The sequence below is a fragment of the Parasteatoda tepidariorum genome, chromosome 9 (genome assembly GCF_982258835.1).
Source record: "Parasteatoda tepidariorum strain Cologne lab strain chromosome 9, Ptep-v5.0, whole genome shotgun sequence".
In the NCBI taxonomy this organism is placed as follows: Eukaryota; Metazoa; Arthropoda; class Arachnida; order Araneae; family Theridiidae; genus Parasteatoda; species Parasteatoda tepidariorum.
Genome location: NC_141763.1, coordinates 98,243,452 through 98,269,609, shown reverse-complemented (window position 1 = coordinate 98,269,609; position 26,158 = coordinate 98,243,452). Strand labels below are relative to the sequence as shown.

The 26,158-nt window shown below is 30.4% G+C and overlaps 1 protein-coding gene across 2 annotated transcripts in view; it reads right to left on the bottom strand.

Annotated features, from left to right (window-relative positions):
• The window catches only part of LOC107439618 (uncharacterized), a 315,949-nt gene that overhangs the window by 20,860 nt on the left and 268,931 nt on the right, over positions 1–26,158 (bottom strand). For both annotated transcript variants that reach the window (XM_043046423.3, XM_016052278.5), the window contains exons 2-3: positions 10,053–11,133; positions 2,411–2,645 (exon numbers count right to left, since the gene is read on the bottom strand). In XM_043046423.3, coding sequence (XP_042902357.1) covers positions 2,411–2,645; positions 10,053–11,133 — 1,316 coding nt within the window. The remainder of the gene's footprint in view (positions 1–2,410; positions 2,646–10,052; positions 11,134–26,158) is intronic.

Sequence of the window (26,158 nt, the reverse complement as noted above, 5' to 3'; positions counted from 1 at the left end):
CCTTGATTAAAAAAACGCTTTATAAATCAATAAAGGCATTATCAAGATATAGTTTTAGTTCTGGAATCTGAAATATAACTATGTATATCTTTATCTGAAATAGTTATCTAAATAAAATTTGCTTTTTAGCACTAGAATCATTATCAATCAATGTAACATTATTATGCTTTTTTAGACCTGATATATATTTTTTAAAATTTCGCAAAGAGAATTTTTTCATATGTGATTCAGCAATTCTTTATTCTGTTAATATTTGGATTTTAGCACTTGAATTATCATTGATAATTGCATCATTATAAAAATTTGCATTTTAGCACTAGAATCATTAACAAATACATTATTAATAATGTAAAGCATAAAATTTCAATCAATGCACGAAATTCAATTACATGTTAATATTTTAGATTTAAAATAAATATTTAAGAATTAATTATGCAAATTTTTTATATTACCAAGTAAAACACGTATTTTAGCAAAAGAAATATTAATCAATACGTATAATTTCAAATCTGAACTCCATTTTTTAGGATTTAATTAAGTAGATTTTTTCGTCATTCTTAGCCAAATAAAACTTGCTTAATAGAACTTAAATTATATATATTACTCCGCGTGTCTAACATCCCTCTCATATTTTGAAATAGAACTATTTTATTTAAACCTAATTATGCATATATTTCTCCCCGTGGAATACATAATTGACCATATGGGGCAAAATTAATGCAAACTATTTGTGATCATTCAGTCATATCGGCTTAGTTCAACAAAAGCAAGTCACGATATAAAGTCGTTGCCATTATTGTTTTTGAAACTCTAGTCAAGGTAGAAAAGCGTTTCCCTGGACAACAAGATAATAATGAATGCAAAGGGGAAATAGTTTGCAAACGATTTTTCATGCTTTTTATATTTCCTTTGTTAGTCTAGTAGTGATAAATGGTCCGATTACGTTAAATGAAGGCATTAATAACTGAAAGTTGTGTTCTATTTCATTTCTATGTCCAGATCATTTAAAGACAGGAAAACAGAAGACATTGAATATTATTATTTTTTATTCATTAAAATTATGATTTTTTTTTAAAACTAGCAAAGAGGTTTCCTTTTAGTTTATTATGAAACTTCTGTTTAAATTCGGATGAAAAATTTTATAATAAGGGTAGCATTTCAAATTGACGTGTGAAACTATGAGAACAAAAATGGACAAATGTTTAATTTCTACAATTTAAGTTAAGAAATTTATAGCCAATTAAACGTATCAGACATATGAAGCCATTCGTGCAATAGTAGACTAAATTCTAAGAAAAATAAATAAAAAATATGTAAATAGATTTGACATTTCTTTTTTAATTGACTCGCACTTAACTATTGAATTTCGGATATTCCATCTTAATCTAACGATTTTATGTTTCATTTCGCAGCTTAGTGTTTAAATATTTAAATACCAAAAAATAAATAGATAAATAAAACAAAGTAGATATTGTAAAAATTTTCACTGATTTTTTCAAATATGTATAAGAAATTAATGTTATCAGTCTACCATAATATCCACACATATGAATTACAAAATGGATTCTTTCTGTTAAGTAGAAAAATAATCAGGGTTATCAAAGAGTATGGTTTTTATGATATGGTATTTAAAGAGTATGGTATTTAAATTTTAGAACAATAATAACCCCTGAAATAAAGAGAAATTTTGTTAAAAAAACACGGCTTCCTGAAAAGAGAATAATGAATACATAGCTGCTAACGAGGATAGGAAAGAATCCAGTAGATTTCACGAAATAATATAAATTTCATGACAATTGTTGTATGCTGTACTAAATATTTTACACATAGAGAATTTTAGGGATTTTTATAGTCAACAAAATAGAAAAAAATCTCAAGTGCAATCTTGTATGCAATACTTTCCAATTATGATTGACATTAAATGAACTTTAAATGTTACGTATTATGTTTAGTCATAATTTTGATTAGTAATAGGCACTTAATTTATCAAAGATAGTTACATTTTTTTAATTAATTTAAAAAGGGAGTTCTGAATAAGAATAAATTTAATATTTTAGAACAAAAAAAAAGTTTTTAAATTGAATTTTATAAATGAGGCTCGCTTCATTATGTACTCGTTATATTTATATAAATATTCAAGCCAGCAATAATCTGAGCAAAAATTCTATTTCAATAGGGATTTTTTAAGGAAAATTACTCATTTTTAGGGAATTCTCTAAAATGTCTAAGAACCAGGAGGATTTTTATTTAACCAGTAAAGCAGGAGAAACTGCCAAAATCCAGTAGTCTACAGGAAAATCCAGTCGAGCTAGCAGCTATGTCAATAAGATTAATAATAAACACGGAGAAGAGATATACAAGGAAACATAAACACGAATTATAGTCACTTAAAATACAAAATTCTACTCACGAAATTGTGGCCTTTTCCGATGTTTGTGCCTTCTTTTACGATACAGTCTGGAGCTGTCGTTGCCTTTGTTGCTCCTGGACTGAGGAAAATGTGAATTAACGTGTCTTTGGAGAACTACTTCCGATCCAAATCGTTGATTGCAACCATCTACAATACATCGAAAAGGCTTGCTTCCACCGTGTAAAAGGATGTGCCTGTCTAGCCAGCTCCGAGAACAAGACGTGCGTTCGAAAACCTGGAAAGACAGGGAATAATGAATTTTGGCCGAAATTGCGCCTTCTATCAAAAGTCCGATGGAACTTAGATGTCCAAGTTGAGATCATTAAACATACCTGCCTTTTAATCGTCCATGAATAGCACAAGAGTGATAGATTGATGGAGGACAAATGATTTAGTTCAGCCGCCATAGCGGGTAGGACATCTCTATAGATTAAAATTGCTTTGGACAGACTCTGATACAAAAGAAAATCATGGTAGTTTAGTTGGGCTAAGAGTCAGTCTTATAAATGTGTGTCTTAACTCCATTGATACTTTCCTGACAATGACCATAATGTTTTATAATTTTAATGAAGGGCTAATCATTTGACGCTTTCCTGACAATATATAAATGTATTATAATTTTAATGAAGGGCTAGTCCATTGACACTTTCCTCACGATATATTGTATAGTTTCGGTATTAAAAAAAGTGTCCCTCTATTGATACTTCTTGGTTACATTATTGATTTTAGATTTGTAATAAAGTGTCCTCCGTCCAAAGATAAGATTTTTTTTACTTTTTTTTAAGGTATGTGAGTATAGATAAAATTTTGATCCCTCTGTACGCATAACCCAAAAATACTGTAATTCATTTATACTGAGTAAGTTATAATTTATAGGAACGTTTATAAATGACAGTAAGTCCATTATAATTTGGCTAAATTCTCGTTTTCACAAAAACTGAAGAAGCATAAATCTCTACCTGCGCCATCTTGGATTTTAGATAAAATTTCTATTTTTATTTTCTTGATATTTTTTGGTACTGAACAAACTTTCGGTGATATAATATTAATCGGCAGCACATAGAAAAAAAAACTGAAAATAAAGGTGTAGATTTCTTAGATAAGGAGAAAAGCTTGACAAATTTTTCAAATTTCTATAAAATTTTCCTCAAAACTTTAAAGCAATAAAAAAACTGCAATTTGCCGTTTTGAATCAGTAATTCAAAACTACACATTTGCGAGTGTTTTGAATTTTTAAAATTAAATTTATTACTGTTTAAACTAGTGAAAACCAATTTGGATGGTTTTTAGTAACTGGCACAGTAAGATATTTATGAAAAATTTAACAACTGACAAACGAATACTATTTAACTTCCTTTCATAAACTACTGATTTCAGGACTGTATTGGTATAATTTTGTAAGAAAAATTAAAATAGAATCTAAATTACTGCACGCTTTAAATCTCAAGTTTTGATTGTATGACGGCCTTGTATTTTACATGTGTCGAAAGATAATGTCAAATAGACTAGAGCAAATATTCATCATTAGTTTGTGAAAATTAAAAATATCAAACGCATATTCTGGAGAGTCTGGAGAGCCTCTTACTACAATATACTCTCGATATCTGGAACTTCGATATCTCAAAAACCTTGTATATCCACACCTTGTCAGATCCACATAATATTAATTTGAATTCTTAAGTCGAAGGGTTTCTTCTCAAAACCTTGTAATGTCAAATTTTTTTCGAAATAGAAAATGAATTTTTTCGGAAAAATCACGATGTAAGTTTATTGTAAACCAATTTTTATTTAATGCATAACTATTTGGCCTTACTTTTAAAAATAAAATTATCATTGTTGTATTTAGACTTAAAAGTCGAGTATCATTACAAACATATGTATTAGTAGTTATTCTTATGTTTCTTGACTCTACGTTTTAGAGTAATATTTTAGAATATATATACATATACGTGGAGCATCGTTTATACGACGCCGAAGGGACCAACGAAAAACGTCGTATAAACGATAACGTCGTATAATCGATTTTTACTTCTAAAACTGAAACTAACTCTGTTTTCAGTTAATTTTAATGTTTAACGTGTTGATTTACATACATTTCTAAATTAGACAAAGCAAAACAAACAAATAACCAAAGAAGAAAAATTGCAGTGAGCAATTTGAATGCATGTTACCTTTAATTATATTTTCTTGCTATTGGTCTCTACAATGCTTTGAATAGCGAGTTGAACTTACTGTTTTCTATGATGCAATTTAAATTTCTAATCACGGCCAAATCTAATGGCTGAAGCGCACTTGTGCAATTTGCAGGAAAAAAGAGAGCTTTTACATTTTCCAAAATAATTAGTATCGATGAGTACACTAGACATTGGTCGATAAATAGCAAAATTTTACGTTTTTGCCTCTTCATAATATTGTCTAGTTTTTTTCAGTCATCTAGTAAAAATTACGGTCGTCATCCAAGAATTCTTGTTGTCTCCCTTTTCTGTATTATTCATGTTGGCAAATTCCACCCTTTTTTAAAATACACAAGAAAAAATAAAAAATTAAATAAACGTGAACAAAATCTAAAAACCGACGTATAACCGATTCTGTGCGTCGTATAAACGATATATTTTTACATTAAAATGAATAGGAATGATTTGGGACCACACTAAAACGTCGTATAAATGTAAACGTCGTATAAGTGATCGTCGTATAAACGATGCTCCACGTATTTACTTTTTAAAACAAATTTAGTTCTGAACTTGCTGTCCTCGAAATTTTTTTAGCGCCCCTTAAACTTTGAGAGTATACTGTATAACAGTGTTTCCCAAACTTATGACTTTTGCGTACTCTTTCTAAATTTTTCGTAATGCCGTGTACCACAAATAAAAAAATTGAATACATTTTTCACTATAAAAAAAATTGCACAAAAGTCAAAAATCACAACTGGCTGTTGACACCATTAATTATTAACTGTTAACTTTGCGAAGAATAGCCAATAGAAAAATATGTAATTTTCAAGGCTAGCTTTGTTTTTAAATAAAATTTAGTCAAATTTTCGTTTGTTGCAAGATATTTCCCATAAGAACACGTACCACACTTTGGGAAACACTGCTGAATAACATAATTAAATTTCTTACAAATGAATTAATTTTGTGAGAATTAATGAATAAAAGAAAGTCAATAAAGAAATAAAGCATTCATAACGTCAGTGTTTCAAAACCACTAAACAAGAGATGAATTTATTATTAAACTTCATTCCTGAGTGAAATCTTCATCTTACAAATATTTTATCACCGACTCAAAAAGCAGAAGAACAAAAAAGAGATAAACTCAAGTTTTGATATTTTCTAAGCTTTATGCGAGGGTCACTAACCTACTACAAACATAAATTTCGTGGAACGAGAAAGGAAAAAAAAAGATACATTTTATTTCGCTAATCTATCTTTTTCATCCTTGAAACTATGTACACAGAGGGAAATAAGGGCACTGTAAAACTATCTCAAATGACAAGATCTTAAAAAGATCGAGGACGCAGTCCATGAAGATTCTGGAAGTTTTTTCATGTATTACGCCAATTCGACCGGTTTGGTTTCCTAAAAGTCTTTCTTTAATAATCCCGTAAAAAATTATTCAATCTATTAGAGCTGGAAGCTAACTGAAATATAGGATGTAAATTGTTGGAGGCAGTTACAAGAACCGATTGAATCCAGTTTTTTTGAAAATAGTAATAATATGTTGATTAATTAAAGCATCGTTGCATGATATACTAAAATGATGGATGATTTGTTTAAATAAGTTCTCTAACAATCTTTTTTTCATTATTACTTTTTGTTCTTTTTTCTCTTGGAAATTTTTTTTTTTTTTTCATTATTGCGTCAATTCGATCCGTTTGGTTTCCTAAAAGTCTCTCTTGCAAAAGTTTCTCCTAAAACAAAAGTTAATCTTACAAAAGTTCCTCCTTACTTTCTCTTAAAAGTTATGGATGGTTTGTTTAAATAAGTTCTCCAACCATCGTAAAAAATAATTAATGGTTTATCATTATTTATTATCCTAAGAAAATTCGATGAAACTCGAAATTATCGGATTTCATTGGCGACGAGTTAAAGTTATATCACGCGATATTATAAAATACATATTTATTACAATTTCACATAAAGAAAAAAATTGTCTACGACAGAAATATAACCTCTTTTTCCCCCCTTCAGACAGAATCGACCGACAAATAGTCGATTTGAGAATTAACATTTTTATTTTGCAGACAACAACTTTTGACATCAATAATAGTATTTAAAAAGTGTTTCAAAAGAGTTTTATTTATTTATTTATTTTCCTTTCAATTTGGACGTCATAGGGAGCCGATTTTTGAGGGAGATAAAATTAAATGACAAAGCCACAATAGTTTTCTAAATTTCACACATAAGAATAAAAAATTCTTAAAAGTGAGCAGCAAAAAAATTATTTTTATCTCTTTCTTGTTTTTAACTCGCCCCCATCCGTAAACGACGTCCATGCTTTTAAATAGTAATAAATATCAAATACAGTCGGATCTCCATTTAACGAAGTCGCTAAATCCCGATAAAAAAGTTCGTTATATGGAAAATTCGTTAAATAGAAAATCACCTTTTGAAATACTTAAACAACACAAAACAGGTTTTAAATTTCTAAATTCTAGACATAATTAAACTAGCAATTGATGTACCTTCATCTTGTTAACTAGTATCTACGATTTTTTTTCTTCAGTTTTTACCTTAAAAGAAATCTGTATCCAATCCATTTTAGACACAAGTCCGTAAAGCAAAACATTGTGCTATACCAGTGGTCGGCAAACTTATTAGACAAAGAGCCAAATATGAACATTACAAAAATTTAAAAAAAAATTGGGAGCCAAATTTGCTTGTTTAGTAAACTTTCATTGCACTAAATAAAACTAAATTTCATACTTAATAAACATTTATTAATGCGAGCAATGCGCTTGCATCTCCTTGGAAAGTTTGAGTAAGTCAGGTTTGCATATTCTTGTTTTTATTTTAGGCATGATTCCAAGTTCTCATCAATAAGACGACTTCTTAGTTCACTCTTGATAATGTTCATGCTTGAAAAAGATTGTTCGCATATATACCTATGTAGAATCAAAAAGGGAAAGAACAGCAAACGCGAGCTTTTTCACCTGATCGTAAGAGTCAGGTATTCTATTCCAAGCGTTGAAAATGATCATGTCTTCCTTCTCCAGGTCATTCAAAACAGACCACTTGTGTTGTGAACTAAGATGTGATTTTTTCTTCTCCAATATTTCCAATTCAACGCAAAGACGTTCGAATTTAGAGGGCCATATCTCCTTGTTTATTAAATCCAGCAATTGTATTTCAGAGCTACCAATGTCAATTTCAAAAGGAGAAAATTTCAACTCGGTTATCGCAGCATTAAGAGGATTTTTGACAAATGCTAAAGTTACTCTGCTGTTTTTAAATTCCTGAAACCTGCTGAGAAATGCTTCCCCCCTCATATTTAAAATTATTGTTTTAAAATGGTGTTTATCAATAGAGGAATTATTTTCTTGGCGATGCTTCAGCAGGCTCGGAAAGTGAAACAACGTGTCCCTTTCAAAATCAAAAACTTTTTAATAAGACAGGACAACGGTAGATAAAACAAAACTGTTCACACTGCAACTGCTTGTCTGTGATGCCAATATGTACCTTCACTACTTTAACTTTAGAAAAAATATGGGCGCGCATGCTTGTGGTACCTTTGAATCACACCGGAGTACACCGAAAACATACGAAAAATTTCAGCCGGTAGTTGGTACATGATTTGTGTTTACGTTTACGAAAACTAATAAAATTAAACTCGATGTCCGTTACTTATTTTTACAACAATATAAAATTTTAATTACCTATCGATCTTTTAACTTAAACAAAACATTATACATGTTCTCGATTTATAGAAGAATTTTAATTTATCAAAATAAGATGTGATTTTTTTCTTACCAAGTTTTTTTTTTAAATGAAAATATTATTGCCCCTTCCGTGGATATTTGTGCCAGAGCCGCACTTCAGGAGCCAAAGAGCCACATGCGGCTCTGGAGCCGCACTTTGCCGACCACTGTGCTATACTATAGTGCTACATACATTTTTCACTAAAAAAGCCAAATTTCTGTATAAATTATAGCTGCATTTTTTATGAAACTAATTTTAAACATACATTACCACGTGTGTTCTTAATTTTAATTAATACTGATAAAATCCCTTAATTTTGTCTGAGTTTTTCGTTTGAAATGCAAACGAAAAGGGAGTTTACTGCTTTCTTTACAAGTTTGGATTCGAAAATCAACTCAAGGTCATTTCCTCCATAAAATGAGTTAACAAGTCTAAAATTTTCTGAAATATGGGAAATAGGGAAAGTGGATTTCAAAAAAAACTTCGTTAAGTAGAAAATTCGCTTCGCTATTTGGAAATTATTTTACGAAGAAATTGCTAAAACGTTCTTGGTTCCTCAAAAAAAAATAGCAAAATAGAGAAATTCGCAAAATGGAAGTTCGTTAAATAGAAGTCCAACTGTACTACAACCAAGTTTCTTCTTAATAATATGGTCGTTACATGTTATATTCGATTACCATAGCTGCCAACAGGGATAGGAAAAAATCCAGTAGATTTCACGAAATAATATAAATTTCATGATAATTGTTGCATTATGTACTGAATATTTTATACATAGGGGAATTCTAGGGATTTTTTTTTCAAAATATCAAAATAGAAAAATTACAATATTTTCCAGTTATGATTGACAATAAACATACTTGAAATGTTATGTATTGTGTTTACTCATAACTTCGAATATTAATGGGCATTTAATTCATCAAAGATAGTTAAAAGATTTTTTTCAATTAATTTAAAAAGTGAGTTCTGAATAAAAATAAACTGAACATTTTAGATCAAAAAAGTTTTGAACTGATTTCTATAAATGAGATTTGCTTCATTATGTATTAGTAATACTTATTGCAATATTCTAGCAAGTAATAATCTGTACAAAAATTACATTTACATAGAGAATTCTTTAGGAAACTTACTCAATTTTAGAGAATTTTCTAAAATGTACAAAAACTAGAAGAATTTTAATTAAACCAGTAGACCAAGAGAAACTGGCAAAATCCAGTAGAGTTGGCAGCTATGGATTACAAACATGAAACATGTATTTACTCTGTAAAATATAATTCCAATGAAGAAACATCTATAAACAGCTTTATGACGATCCTATATTAAAATCAAAGTTTTTCAGGTATGTGGATATTTGGAAGTTGATTTTCTGAAATCCTCTTAAATGTTACTGAAAATGACTTACGGAATTAATATTTAAATTTAAAAAAGAAAAAAAAATACTAGAGTGTACTGAAATGGTTTGGTTCGAATGAATAGAAAAAAAAAAGGTCAGTATTCCTATATTCAGAAAATAATAGGAAGGCCTGTTGTCAAGGAATTACTTCCTTTTAATTGTAACAGAACAACACAGCTAAATATTTTCAACATCAATCGCTACAGCTATTCTTTTGGAAGAGACTGTCAATTAAATATTTACAACCACTGTAAGCTCTTTTGAAAACATTAAAAATATACAAAGTATGGAGCTGACCCTGTAAAGTGAATTAAATGGATAAAATACTTGCCTTGCATCCAATCCACAAACAAGTAAAAGTATTATTTTCCTCCAACTGATTCTGCACATGGCACTCGCGAATATGGTCTAAAATGTCTATGGCAGTGTTGGCATCCGCGGAGGACCATGTACAGTTCAACCATTTACACTCCCCATCGTCCACTGGGCTCGCCCCAGACACACTCTGTTGGTCAACACTCCCCACCTGACTACAGTTCGAGGACGTACAGTCACTATTCAGTTCATGGCAAACACTGCGACTGTTGTCCTCACTGTGACTGTTACTTTCTTCAGTATAGCCACTGAAGTCCGACCTGATGAGGACCACTTTAGGATTTAGGTGAGCCTTCTGTACAAAATGGTGGTCCTCTTCGGTCAAGTTTAACCCGTTGTTGCTCTTGATGCATTCGGCTTTGGTGAAAGGCATCTGGAAAGAATCCTCATCCCGGCAAGCCTGCTCGCCGAAGAACGAGGAAGTATTGTTGTCATTGTCCACTGAGTGGTCATCCACTTCGATTGAAGGGAACTGAGGAGGGGTGACCTCTTCGTGGCAATTGAGGACACAGAAACCATCAGTCCTGGTTTGATTATTACTATTTACACAATTGTTCGACGATGATAACAGGAACTGAAAACTAGAGCCGTTTGGCAGTTTAGGACTTTGTGGAATGGCTGGTTTTCCTGCGAGGGGAAGGCAGAAGTGTTCGAAGTGGTCATCCTCGTGGAGAGCCGCTTCGGGCGAGTTCGACACATAGCCTTTCTCTTCGGACTCGTAACTATTATCGGTCCTAGGACTAAGGTCCAGCAAGGAATCGGAGCGGTCATCCTCTTCTTCATCTTCACACCGACCGAACTGGATGGGAGATATCGATCCCTCTGGAGAGGTAGGGTTGACCAAGGACTTGGCAGGACTAGGCCCCAGGCCGCTGTCCTCACTGTCCGCTCGTAGGCACTCATATGGGCAGTGTTGGGTAGGCACTGGAGGCATGGATTGTGGAGTGATGGGCCGCGACGGTGAGCTTGGCTCACTGGCAATGTCGCTGGCCGAGCTGCTTGATTGACAGGATTCACCGCTACTCGTTATCACCACACTGGAAACAAAAAAACATTTATTAGTGGATCACTCTTGTATTCATATTCAAAACTCGAATTTAGTGTATAAACAAGTCAGCAAAACAAAAACTCAAATTTAGTGCATAAATAAGTCAGCACAACAAACTGATTTTAACTTATGAAGTACACATTATCAAATAACATAGAAATTTTAAATTTAAAAAAACTCCAGATTTTCAAAAAGAATTTAATTTATAAATAATTAAATACGCCAGACTAATTTCAAACAAAGTAAAATTTAAGCAATTAATTATCAGAGATTAATTTGGTACTTTAAAGATAAAGTGTAAAATATTTTTTAGTTAATTAAAACGAATTTTAGATAACCACTTAATAAAAAAGTTATATTAGTATCATTTACAAAATATATTATTCCAGCGCTTTTGACCAAAAAAAATAAATAAATAAATAACCTTAACTCACTACTCATTATTAACAGTTCAAGTACAGAAAATCAAAGAATCTTACTTTAATAAGAAAGATTAAAAGTTCCTAATTCATCAAAAAAATATACACCACTAACAGAATAGAATATGCCTGATCTTCTAGGTTTTTCGATTTCGACATATTGTTACTAATTGTTTCTGTGACGTATTTATTCTTCACTAACGATGCGACGCATACTATTAGTCAGCTAGTTCATTGTATCCAGAATTCATTCACGTGAGAATAAATAACATATACACTTGCGAAATAATCATTGCATCACAGAAATGATGGTAATCTAAAACAAAGAAAGGACAAAGCACCTTTCTAAATTTAAGCAACCGATTGCTTAATATTAAGTCTTTAAATTGTTCCGTCATTCTAAAAAATATCCTATATTTAAAATTATTTTAATTAAAATTTTTAAAAATGCTTGATATGAGTAAAAAATCGTTTTAAAATTGTTAGCAGTGACTTCGAATCATATTTTCGGTGTCTAAAAGACAGATAAGCTCTAATCACAACAAAATAGTACTTTATAAATCAATGTCCAAAAAACTAATAAATGAAATAAATACTGAGTATTTATTTCGCGTTTTCATATTGAAAACAAGAATCTAAGTTTAAAATTATAAAATAGTTCTTTGGTACAATTCTCTTAAAAGAAAACGACTTTGGTTCTGATTTCAAAAATATGCAATCTGGTAAAGAATTTTAACTGCCGTTTCGTTACACAAAAAAGCAATTTATTTGAGGGAGAAAAAAAAAAACAATATAATTTTAAAATAATATTCGAATAAACCAAGCAAAATTAAACTTCTTAACTTCGCTGAAATGAATAATTATTTCTTCATCTCCTTAACAACAAACGATCCAACTTCACATGGACTAAGTAAAAATAAATTTCTTTTACAGAAAATATTCATACAATATCCGACATCGGTACACATAGTTGGGATAAAATGTTTAATTGCATATTGCTTTATTACACAAATAGCAATTAATTTCAATAAATTATGTAAAGCATAAAATTACTTGTAACATCACGTTTATAAGTTCGCCAAAGTTGCGTTGAAGAATTTTTACAATTTCTTAAAAAAAAGTGCAAACGATTTCAGCGTCACATAATCCTTTTTCAAAACTGGCAATACCGTTTGAAGAAATGAGTTCTCTCAGAATGAAAGCAGCGGGAGAAAGTAGATTTTGGTGCGGAGAAGGAACGGAGAAATGTACGGCGTTTGACCGGTCAAGTGTCTGTTATTTCCAGACATAGGCGAGACGATAAAGGAGAGATGAACAACACACGTCCTCCTCCCGATTCAACAGTGCGTGGAACTGATGGGTATTATGCAGAGCGACTGTTTACCGGTAAAATGATTAGGTGGGAATGAAATAAAAAAAAAAGAAAGAAAAGAAAAATCACACAAAGAAGCAAATGCAAATGATTCTCCGGAAAGTGAGATTGAGAAGGTGTTTTTCTTTTTAGCTTTTTGAATTAATACGGTCAATCACACGTAAATAGTAGTGTGTTTACTGAGAAATGGTATTTTGGCGAATTCTGGAAGGATTGCGGCATTACTTGTTTTTAACCTTGTACTGTTTTTATTTATATTGAATGTAGAAGCACTGTATTAGGTATATTTGCGAGTTTAAAAGATAAATTAGCAACAATGATAGTTGTTGAGGGCGTCTGTATAAAATATAAGGCCACGAAGCTTTAATTTGACTTCGTCATCTTGTGTTGCTTTTGTTTGTACTGCATCTCATAAATTTGATGGTTTAGATGGATTAAAATACACTGTATATGTACTGCATACTTGATGATTTAAAAAATAAATTAGCAACAGTGAATAGTTGTTGAAAGCGTTTGTATAAAATATAAGGCCACGATGCAATTTATCTTCGTCGTGTTGCTTTTGTTTATACTGTATGCAGTTGTACCATCGCAATTTCAATTTGCCCTTGCCGTCTTGTACTTTTGATACTGTAAGCAACTGTGCTGCAATTTATATATCTAATAGTTTGAAATATAAATTAACAACAACGACAGTTGTTAAAGAAAGTAGTAACTATGCTGCACTGAAAATATGAATAGCTGATAGTTTTAGATAAAATTATAACGATTAAATTTGTCGAGAAAGTTAGTGAAACGCGTAACCGACCAAAATCTTAAAAGTGACAAGACTAAGGCATACCTCTTTAATTATGCCTAAGTTATATGTAAGATATAAAATAACTCATATACTTGCTATTTTTCTATTAGAAACCAAATAAACCTTTTTTTTTTCTTCCAAAAATTTGTTAAGTCATTTTTTTTAAAGAATATATTGAACTTTATAGGTACCTCAAATCAAAATTAATTCATTTCCCTGATTTTGTGGTTGTTTTAAATTAACTCTCTAAATTTTCCAGATTGATAAATTTCCCTAGGTTAGCAATAATTTTGAATATTCAACCGCAAAACGAAGATCTTGAAGACACATTTATGACCAAAAGACCAAGAATATAAACAAAGTAATATAGATATTTATATTGATTGTAACGCTTATCCATGAACTTTTATCAGTTTATAGCAATTAAATGCAAATCGAAAGACGTCACAATAAATGTCGATGATGTATGCATTTAAAAAAACAAATAATCCAAATATTCAAGATTATTCATCTAAAATGACAGACAGATGAGAAAAATAGATAAAATTTCATTTCCTTAAACAATCTCTCGCGTGTACTTTCCAGAAAAAAGAAGACTATTAAACATCAGAAGACTTCATCAAGATGAAAAGAGCAAAGAAAAAACACCGCATCTCGTATATTAAATGCGAAGGAATAAGCTCTCCCGCAAAGTTTACAGAAAATAAACAAAGAAGGTCGCCAAAAATAATATGCCAGCTGTGATTAAAAGTGAAAACAGCGTCTTAGGACTATGTTCTAAACTAATCCGGGTGGGGTATTTTTTCTCTCTCCATCCAAACGAATATTATCTCAACATTTTCCACTTTTTTAGCAACCCTGTCAGTAGTTATCATGCTGGGTTAAAAGAAGTGGTCGGAAGTAGCGAAACTACTGCAGTCGCTACTTTTTTCCGTAGTTTGTAGTGTAGTGCGATACAAAAAAAAAAAGTAGTTTATAGCGATTCCTGGCAACTAATTTTAACGTTAGTTAAATAACGAAGCAAAGTTCAAACGCAAATTTTTTTTTGAATCCGATTGGTGCATATCTATCTTTCGCAGACCCGTCAACGTACACAATGAGACGGCCTCTGTGGCCAAGCGTTAATAAGATCTACGTCCGATGCTCGGACAAATCGGTGTGAAATGGGTCGAGTGGTTCCTAAAAAATCGAATTTTAAATATCTGACCTTTAAATTCATATTAAATGTCTCACTTTTTGTGTCGGATTTCGTAACTTAAAATATCGTCTGCATTAACTAATTAGTATATTTGAAGTCACCCCTATGAAACCATTAAGAAGAACGTGAAGATACGATCATGAGATCAAAAGTTATCCAGGGTGGCCCGTTTTTTGTTTGTCGCACTTTTCTTTATTTCTCGGAGGATATAAAAAAAAAATTTCAAAAAAAACATTGATCACTTAAATTACAAATATTCGATAATTTCCTAGCATTTAAATCACTGTCGTGAAAAGTGTAGAGTTTTAAAGTTAAAAGAACAAATTTGTTAAAAAGTGCTTACTATTAATCCTTACTATATGGCTCAAAAACAAACAGAATTAAAAGGACAAAAAATTTGGTTAGTACATTTATACTGGCGTAACATCATACCACGAAAAACTTTCATATGTATTTTGATGGCTGGCTAATGCCATCGCTAATTGACCCCAGTTTTAGGGGCGATTGTGCTATTTTTAAAAGACTTTTCTGCCCTCAACTAAACCTCTAAATATGCTTTTAATCCCCCGCATTTAATTTTCACAAACGAATTTTCACGAAACGAATTTTCGATACATGCAAAGTAACAAGGCCGTCATCCAAACACAACTTGAGATATAAAACGTGCGGTAATTTAGATTCTTTTTTAATTTACCAAATTATACCAATTCAGTTTTGCAATATAGTTAAATAGTATACGTTCGTCTGTTTTTAAATTTTTCATAAATATCATGGTTTTCGCACAATTTTCGTTATAAGAATCATCCAAATTGGTTTTCATGAGTTTAAACTGGAATAAAATTAAATTTTTAAAAAAATCTAAATATTAACGAATGTCTAATTTTTAATTACCGATTCAGGACCACAATTTGTAGGGTTTTTTTTTAAAATTGCTTTAGGAATTTGAGGAAAATTTCACAGTAGTTCAAAAAATTATTAAGCGCTATTTCTTCTCATCTAATTAAGCGACCCCTTTGTTTTCCGTTTTTTTTTTCTAAAGATGCTCTGCTTCTAAAGATCTGCCGAATAATACTATATCATTAAAAAATGTTTAGTACCAAAAAAAATCAAGAAAACGAAAATCAACTTATGTACCTCGTAACAGATCGCGTAGCAGTATATTTTTAGAAAATCGAATTTCTAAACAGTCACAAATTGTATGAAAAACAATATTATTATTAGGGAGCTAAGCGCCCTGTTCGCTGAAGATCACCAATCTCGATGATTGCTTCGCATTAATAGCTGTTTCTTGGCATAAAATAGTTGAAATTATTCAATTAAACTTAAAAGTACTAAAAAGAAGACTTGCGCCACTACATCCCACTTCCAAATATTTCCCTTATACTATTAAGATCTATTTGTGGATATAAATCATGTATTGAGGTAATTTTAACCTTTAAATTAGGGAAACACCAAAATATTTATAGGAAAATAGCAACTTTAGGACTTATGTCAATTTCATGCTGATGACAACCAAACCAATCAGAAAGTTAATGTGGGAAAACTGGAACTTATCATGTGATTTTCCGGCCAATAATAATGCACCGTCAACAATGGACACCGTCATTAGATTTTTATTTATGATTAGATTATTATTATCAATTTTAAACAAGCCAAAAAACAACAATGTTGATATTTAAAGTAGACCACGCCTTAAAGACCCACTGACCCTGTAACAAGGGAGGATGAAAACAGACGCCGCGAAAAAGAAAGATGATAAAAGCATTCACTAATATCGCACTAACGGAAGAACAAAATAGAATAATAGATTATAAAACAGATAAAAAAAAAGGAATAGATAAAGGATGGTCTTGCCGAAAATCGCCGGAAATGTTCAGGTGACCAACCAAGCGGTTCTAACACAGTCGCTCGAACAAGTTCTCTTATGCGATGGGAATTAAATAGCCCACCCCCCCCACCACATATACAAAACGAGCAATGCATCTAAAAAAGGATTTAGTTTAAAAGCCAATGTAATTACTTTCGCCGTCAAGATTATGAGCGAGAGATCGAATCGGCCGCTTTAACAAGAATTCCGCATGAAACACGATACCGAGCTATAAAAATAGCATGTTTAAGTGCCAATTTACAAAGTAGGTACAAAATTTAAATAGTACTAGGCAAAGAGGAAGCTGAACCACTTAAAAGCTCACTGCAATACACGTTAAAAAACTTAGTGGAAGAATATGTTATCGGACACTAAGTCCGCGCGAAGGATTTTAAATTAGTATTAGACAGTAAATTAGCCAAGTATTCGCCAAATGCAAATCGTAACAATTTTTTATGATAATTTTTCCCCCCCCATATAAAACTATTTTACTGTCGTTTGTTTCCGGCTTATATTATTTGGACCCCATTCCAATTGGTTAATACGAGCGGCGCATCTAACGAAAATTACTGTAATCGAATATAAAATACTGATTTGTTAGGAAGAATTCATTTAGACGTTATCTTAAGGATCGAGTTGAATAGTTAAATATTTTTTTTTTCTATCCGGTGGGAAAAAATCATTAGCCAAAACACAATTTTATTCGCAAAATTTACGATTTTATCGCATTTGGCGAGATGGCGATGGGACATTTTTGAGAATTTAAAGCGGGAAAAAAACCTTATCTTCAAAATAACAAAATGGCTGTTAACATAAATGCTTTTTCAATCGCAATCCACCGTATTTGATACACTCGTCAAAATAAATTAACTTTCAATAGCGTGTTTTTCTTCAGACTGAACATTTGAGTGTTTGAAATATAGTTTAATATCTTTTTCCGTTAAACTATTTAACATATTACTAAATTCAACTTTAACGTGTTCTTCCAGTTCCACTAAGCTCTTCTTTACTCTATTCTTCCATTAATCTCTTCTTTAATGCGAGTTTTTCCACAAAACTCTCCCTTAATATGAGTTCTTCCACAAAGCTCTTTTTATATGTTCTTCCACAAAGCTCTTTTTAATATGAGTTCTTCTTACAAATTCTTCTTTAATAAAAAAAACTTGCGTGATCGTGTTCGAAATTAATATTCTAGAAAGGGTGGTGCTCAAGCTTTCAAAATTAAATAAAACAATAAAAGCTTTTTTAAATGAAAAGAGATCTATGCTTTAAAATTAGAAAAATTAAGGAAAATAAAAGGAAATTATTTCAAATGAAATAGGGATTTTTTATGCATATTACTTTAGCATTAAAGAATTAAAATGAAGTTAAATAAAATAATTCATTATTAAAGTCTAACTTATTCAGATAATTAAAACTTCTTCAATGAAAAACATTTTTAAAAAAGTTTTTGTCTTTTTCTTAAAAAACAAGTGAATTTATCACAAATTACATAATAATATAAACTTTCATTGAAATATTTACAAAGTATGCAAAATAGTTTAATTACAGATTTTCTAAATATCTTTTAAAGCTTGATACCATCTACTCAAAAAATATTTTTTTAAAAAGAGAAAAAGAAAAAACACTTAAAACTTTTAGTATGCTTAAAAAATAAGCGCAACTTAATGTCATTTTTCAATTCCATTCTTTAAAAAAAAAAAAAAAAAAAAAAAAAAAAAAAAAAGAGAGAAAAAAAAACATAAACGTATTGCCAAAAAAAAAATAAATAAATAAAACTAATACTTAACAGCACATAAAAGCAAAAATACCTTGCATATGTTTACTGTTTTTTGACAAAAATATCTAAAAAAATTTACTTATCAGATTTAAAATCAGTTAACAGTTTAATGATAAGTTTTATATTGTACTATTAATAAAGGATGCAGGGGTCTGTCCAGACATTTTGTGAAAGGTCCGTTTTTCGTGAAATTGTGAAAAAATTACTCACATTCTTTCAACCAAGGTCCGATTTTCCGTTATTGCAAAAAAAAAACTTTTTCAAGGAGTTTTTAAATTGTAAAGACATACAAGATTATGCTCAACACTGTACAATTATAATTAAAAAAATTAAATTTTAAAAAATAAACAACAATTGCTGCTTCTAAATTAGAGATGCAACATACAAGTATTTGGTATTTAGCCTATACTGCTGAACGCAGTATATTAATTTCGGACGAATAATGGAAGAATCGTCTATTATAGTCTATTTATATTAGTGAAATCTTAAATCAAATATATGTCTATTTTCTAAGAATACCTTAATTATTTTAAATATTATTTTTCACATTCATGGTGAAAGAAAAAAAAAATTAAATGCATAAACTTTTAAAAATTGAGACTTACAGTATAATGAAGGACATTTTTCAAATAATTAAGATGAAAATTTCGACAATTGTTTTTTGGGGGCAAAAACCTCATAATGGGTGGACGAACGACATTAGAATTATCTTTCATTCTTATTATTTATTTTTAATTATAATTTTAACTTTTTGATTCAAAAAGAGAGAGCCATTCTTAAAATTCTAAAACCAAACTAAATAAACGTTAATTTTTTAGAGATCATTTTACATTCGCTCTTTTTTCTTTTAAAAAATTTTTACTGGCCAAGACAAAACAGCCTCAATTTTACTGTTGCCAAAAAAGAAAGAAAACGATAAATTTCTGGAATATTGAATGACTCATTGTGTTTGCAGACGATATTTTATTTTTCATCTTTTTCGTGTCTCCAAATTGAGGAATCAAATTCCCCATGAAATTGCTTCCCAGATTATAATTCTAGGGTACAAAAGAACCGCTGTTGTTATAAATACCCAGAGCTTCCTTAGATTTGGAGGACTGATTTTTATTTCTATTTTTCAATTACACGGCCACGGTGGGATTATTTTAGGTCTTGTGGAATAAAATAAGAAAGGAACGAAAAACTTGTTATGAAACCACAGAACTCTAAAAATATTCTTTATGTCAGCAGAAACTCTCTGGTCCAAAATATGAAATAAATAGAAAAGATTTTTTTCCTTAATCATAGTGAAAAGATTTAAGCTCTAAAATAATTTTGAAATTCTGGTGCTTCTTACAACGGTAAAATTGCTAAAAAAAACTATGGTAAAACTTTTCTAAAAAATACGAATATTAAATCGAAAAGAAGTTTAAGATATAATACATAAGAAAAACACGTAATGCTAACAAATAATATAACATTGAATAAATAATTTATTTATTAAAAGGGTGTTATGAAATGTCTGAATTATTACCAATTATCGCCAAGGTCCAGACATTTTGTGAAAGGTCCTGTTTTTGCAAAATTGCGAAAAAACTATTTATAATTTGTAAATATAAAATAAGCGTTAAATCACATTCTTTCAACCAGGATCCTGCTTTTGTGAATTTGTAGAAATAGTGTCATGTTAATGCAAAAATTGCTGAAAACCTTTTCAAGAAGATTTTAAATTGTAAATAGATACAAGATTCTGCTCAACGATTACTTCTACTAAATTAGAGATGCTTATTTGGTATTTAGCCTATACTGTTCAACACAGAATATTCATTTCGGACGAATAATGGAAACAAAATTACTCATACTTTTAATAATTTCAATTGATATATTTTAAGTAACACAACTTAGTAATGTATCACTTTTAATGTGTTAAGCATTAAGTAAACATGAACAATCCTTAAATTTATAATATTTTATTTAAAAAATTTCCAGAAATAAATTTTTATTTACATAATATTCTATTAATTAATTTTATGAATAAATATAAATTGATCAAGCATTTATTTACAAATTTTTTTTTTTTTATTTAATATTAATAAGAATGCGCACACGATGTTTGTATAAGTAGAAATATTTTCTTAGAATACTACATTTGGAATTTAAACTTAGGGAAACTTAGTTTGTCTCGAACAGTTTTTCATCCCCCCCCCGGGAAAGGTTATTCCATTAACAAAACAATAATGAAGATAAACAAATTTGTGAAGGGTCCGATTAAAAGATAAATTATTGTGAAGGGTCCGTTTTTCTGAAAAGTTATTTTGTGAAGGGTCCGCTAACGGACCCAAATTTCTTCTAAACAGACCCCTGATTACTATAATTAATATTTGACGATTAATTCTTCTGAATTTAATTATTTTCTGCATTCACCTCAGCTTACATTTGACATAATTCTGCAAGTAATTAATTCCTGGATTTTGATTGATATTAAACGATACACGTCTTGAACGAAATTTAAAAATATTAAATAAACTTTTATACGCCTTTGCAGCGAAATTAAATTGCTACATCTGCAAGAAATAATACGTTTTTAAGAGGAGTAAATGAAATAAAAGTAATTTCAAAAATATCTCAAAGTTATGAATCATTTTTGATATGTTTTTATTTATTTTTTCTATTTATTTAGTACTAGTAGACGAAGTAATAATAGTAGTAGACAGAAACCTATTACAGGTTTAGTAACGAGCCAAAGAAAAATCGCGTTTTTTTTTATTAAAAAGAATACACGTACCACGCTTCTTTTTTTAAAAATAGCAAACAGCCAACTTAAAAAAAAAAAGCATTATTGGTTCTACTTAAGTGCAATAAAATCAAGTTTTTTTGCCTTTCGCTAAAAATTTTGAAATTTGGCTAATGCTTTTAATATTTGGCTAATTTACAGGCTAAGAATTTAAAGTACTCAGCACAAGCCCTGTATCAAACTATGCACACATTTCTCAGACATGGATTTTTTCTGTTATTATTATTTTTTTTTTCTGGAAAAAAAATCGAATTCACATAGAACTGGAGTAGCATGCAGAATTTTTAATGTCTCCACAAATTCAATCGAACCTTCTCTTTTCGGGGAGAAAATTATTGCAAACTTAGCTTTTAATCAAATTTATATCGCGCAATTTTCTTTTTCAATATATACATTGCATAAATGTAATAAAGGCTAGAAGGAACGAATTACAGAAAAGGGTAGATTCAGACCCCAACTCCATAAAAACACAACGTTCAAAGCATGCATTCGCAAAACAGACACGGCGCAGCTGCACAGACACTAAAAATAATTTAAATTAAGAACAAAGAACAAAAAAAAAACTAGAAATATTTTTTTTAAGCCTTCCATCTTTTGCAAACGTGATTTGCTTTCTCTATCCAAAACTTCGATACGATTACGATTATCGATCTTTTTCCCCCATCTTCCCTACTCTATTTTGTTCGAAAAAAAAAAAAAAAAAAAGGAATTTTGTGTGTCGTGAACTGGATTCATGATGAGATTTGAATGAGTGAGCGAGAACGGCATTTTCATCTTCAGGAACTCTTCAGAAACGGATAGAGGGGGTGGACGAGGTAAAGGGGAGAGTAGAATCCGGGGGGGAAAAAACGGGATAGACTGCGGAGAAGAGAAAATGCAACGTTTTGTATGTACCCACAAAATTTTCCGTGATAAATTGAGTTTTCAACGAGGTGAGAGACGTCCGTTTTTCTTTTCAACACGCAAAGGATGTCGGGATAGGCGAGGGGTGTTTCTTTTTTCCGACGTGCTCCGGAACAATGCTGTAACAGGGATTGTAGTTTCCTGTATCGGGAAAAGGTTAAATGATTTTTGAGGTAAATTAATTAATCAACACAACACATACTATAAGAGTTTCTTTCGAAAAAAATGACATCATAGTTGTTTTAACTGAATGTCGGTTTTGATCTTTCAATGATGCTAAAAAACAGAAGTCATTATTTTTTTTTATAAAATGGAAGGTAATTATCGAGATGCAGGTAAAAACAAAAAATTAACTTCGAAATACAGATTAATTTATTCTTATAATAATAATATAGGATCTTAAAAGGCTTATTCATCTCTCAACAGAGCGAAGGAATGATGAGGAAAAATTCTAAATATTCTTTCTATCTTTTTCATTTAATTTTCGCAAATAAACTGGTGATGGATATTTACTGTATGGCGCTATCTTTCGCATATAATTATACAGTCACTGGGCCAAATTATTATAAGCACTATATGATTCTATGTAAAATCTTAATGATGAGGTGATACTCTATACAGCTTTATTGTTTTCATGTGACTGAAACCATTTTGCACTTGTTTACTTTCGTGTATAAATAAATGGGTTAACATTGTAATGCATGACGTTAAAAAAAATACACATACACCATGTCCAGCAATAGTTTACTTATAAATACATGTTTAGATTTCTTCTTTAGTATCCTCCAAGTCGACCGTAAAGTTCGATGGGGCGCCTCTTATTGATCATAATTACGAGTACCTCAAATATTTAGAATTTAAACTATAAATAATACAGCTTACTAACATAAAAAAGTAGGGCTGGAAATAACCGAAATTTCCGTTGATCAGGGATCACTAAAATTTGACTCGGACTACTAAACAATAATTATCAGTAATTAACCAGCATTCTGATGTTAGTTGGTGTTTTGACCTTCAGTTTCGTGTTCTCGCCTGTTTCATTGAGACAAAATAGCATGTTTCATTAAAATTGTTTACATAACACACTCTCTGCATTGAATTCTTTCATTTAAATTGACTTTAACTAAAGCTAATCAAAACTTAACTAAACGGAAGAAAAAAAACTAATAAACGTACGTAAACAGATTCGTAAAAATGTGTAAGATAACGGATTAGTGTATAGGTGCAATATCTTTTTGGACCAGTGACTAAATACCTTTAATTTCTACCGATCTAAAAACAAACCGAACATTCTGCAACAATGACAGAATTAAATTAAAAAAATTTAACATTGAAAAAAATGGCATCACGTTCCGTTTCTTTATAACTTTATTTGCTATAATTTTTTTTCTTCTTTTTTTTTAAATCAGAAAGTTAAGAAATCTCAGCTGTGCCAACTTTCCATCACGTGACAGAGAATAAAGCAGCGAAGCAACCAATGAAAATACAACGTGACACAACATTGTAGTCACGAAGTTATCGTAATTGCTGCATGATGAGAAATACCATTTTCCTTTTTTTCTCTCTCTCTCCGTCCCCTTGTCCTTTTTTCGGTCAAATAACCTCTATTCCGACATCAATTCTCCGTTTTTTTTTCCATCCAGGAAATGTTTCCAGTTTTTCTTTCCTCCTGTGTACAGTAATCCTGCAAACTTCCAACAGCATGGATGCGTGATAAATATGAAAAGGAAAAAGGGACTCAAATTGCACGTGAAACAAAATAAAAAGAAGAAGAATTTTCCATTCGAACTTTTCGAAATTCTACTTTTCTAGCAGAAGTTCGATGAAAAATGGTTTTAAGTAAAAGACTGATGTTGCAGAGATGCATATTAGAGTGAGAGAAAGAAAAAAAATTTCTTACGAAATGAAAATCTTACAAGAATGAATACTATGTAATGTAGATTTCCAAGAGAAGATCAGGTGGAATCTTTCACGGAACGGATCAAGAAAAATGAAGAAGATTCTAAATCTATTTGTTTTCTTCGCTCTACTTTACATTTTAGGTTTTTTTTTTTTTTTTTTTTTTTTTTTTTTTTTTTTTTTTTTAAATAGCAGGAAAAAAATATCACGTGAATAACTTTTTAATCTAATGACTATATTTTCACGTTTTAGTAGGACTCAATGAGATGCTAATTGGTTAGAACAAACTATATTTTTAGTGACAAAATCAGATATTAAAGAGCACTCTTTTTTTTTTTTAAATAAACATGCCTTTTTTTCCCAACAGATTATGATTCTTGAATCCCAAAACATAGGAAGTGGCTGCAATGTTGGTAACACGGTCCCAATAGTTTACTTAGGAGAGTGGTCGAAAGTTTGTACTCCTTAATGCAGGGGTCTGTTTAGAAGAAATTTGGGTCCGCTAACGGACCCTTCACAAAATATCTTTTCATAAAAACGGACCCTTCACAAAATGATTTTTCTTTTAATTGGACCCTTTACAAATTTGTTTATCTTCATTATTGTTTTGTTAATCGAATAAACCCTTCCCAGGGCAGAAAACAAGAAAGATGGATGTAAACGAATTAAGTTTTGTCTTCGGCAGACGATTCTTCCATTATTCGTCCGAAAAGAATATTCTGCGTTCAGCAGTATAGGCTAAATATCAAATGTTGCATCTCTAATTTAGAAGCAGCAATTGCTGTTTATTTTTGAAAATTTAATTTTTTTATTATAATTTTACAGTGCCGAGCATAATCTTGTATCTATTTACAATTTAAAAAGTCCTTGAAAAAGTCTTTTCTTGCAATAACGGACCCTATTTGCACAAATTCATAAAAGCGGACCTTGGTTGAAAGAATGTGAGTAATTTTTTCACAATTTCACGATAAACGGACCTTTCACAAAATGTCTGGACAGACCCCTGCTTAATGTTTACTTTACTTCATGCGTATTACATCATGCTTATCTCTTGAATTTCTTAAGCGAATTGAAACATTTTTGCACACAATTATAAAATTCGTTTATCCAAAGACCTTTCTTTGCAAAAGGTAATTAGTGAGACATTTGAAATTAATATTAAATAAAAGTCAGACATTTAAAATTCGATTTCTCAGAAAATATTTAACCGGTTTCGTTCAAATTTCGTATTTTGCCTTTTAAAATTACATTCTTTAAAATGATGTAAAAGTTTGTATAGCTCGGAATTCAAAAATTTTTCGCTTATTATTAAATAAAATAATAAAAAAAATAATTATAATTTTTTGCATGAAATTATTTTTGGATAAACGAATTTTATGATTGCGCGGAAATATTTTTCGATTCGCTTAAAATTCTCGAGAAATGGCGATATTCGAAAACAGTAAAATTTAAATGAAGAGGTCCAAACTTTCGACAGCTATCTTTACCATACTATCGAGTCCCTCTATTTTGTGGGTCAAAAATCATTATTAAATACGTTTTTTGTGTATGATTTCTTCTTAACTTCAAATTTCGTCCGTACAAATTAATTAGAATATTTAAGATCACCTCCCTCGAGCCAGTAATATTGAGTCTTAGTACGTGAAAATTCGACCATTAGCTTAAAAATTATTCAGGGATATTCGTTCCCCTCTCCCTTTCTTATCCCACTGATCACTACTTTTTAATCTAAAATTTTGTCAATTAAAGGTGTTAATCTCTAATATCTAAGAGAATTAATCGAAATCAAGTGCTTTAAGACTGAAATTGTAGATATTTTAAAGAAACAGAAGAGAGATTAGTGTTAATCGATTTGTGCAATGAATGGATGAAATAACGAATTTTAAGAATCGTGCCGTAATACGGTTTTTTAAAATGTGACAAGATTTTTCAAAAATTAAAAACGATAGATTTTTGGAATTAATAATTTTTGAGGAAAAAAAGGTTCAAACTTTCGCAAATCGC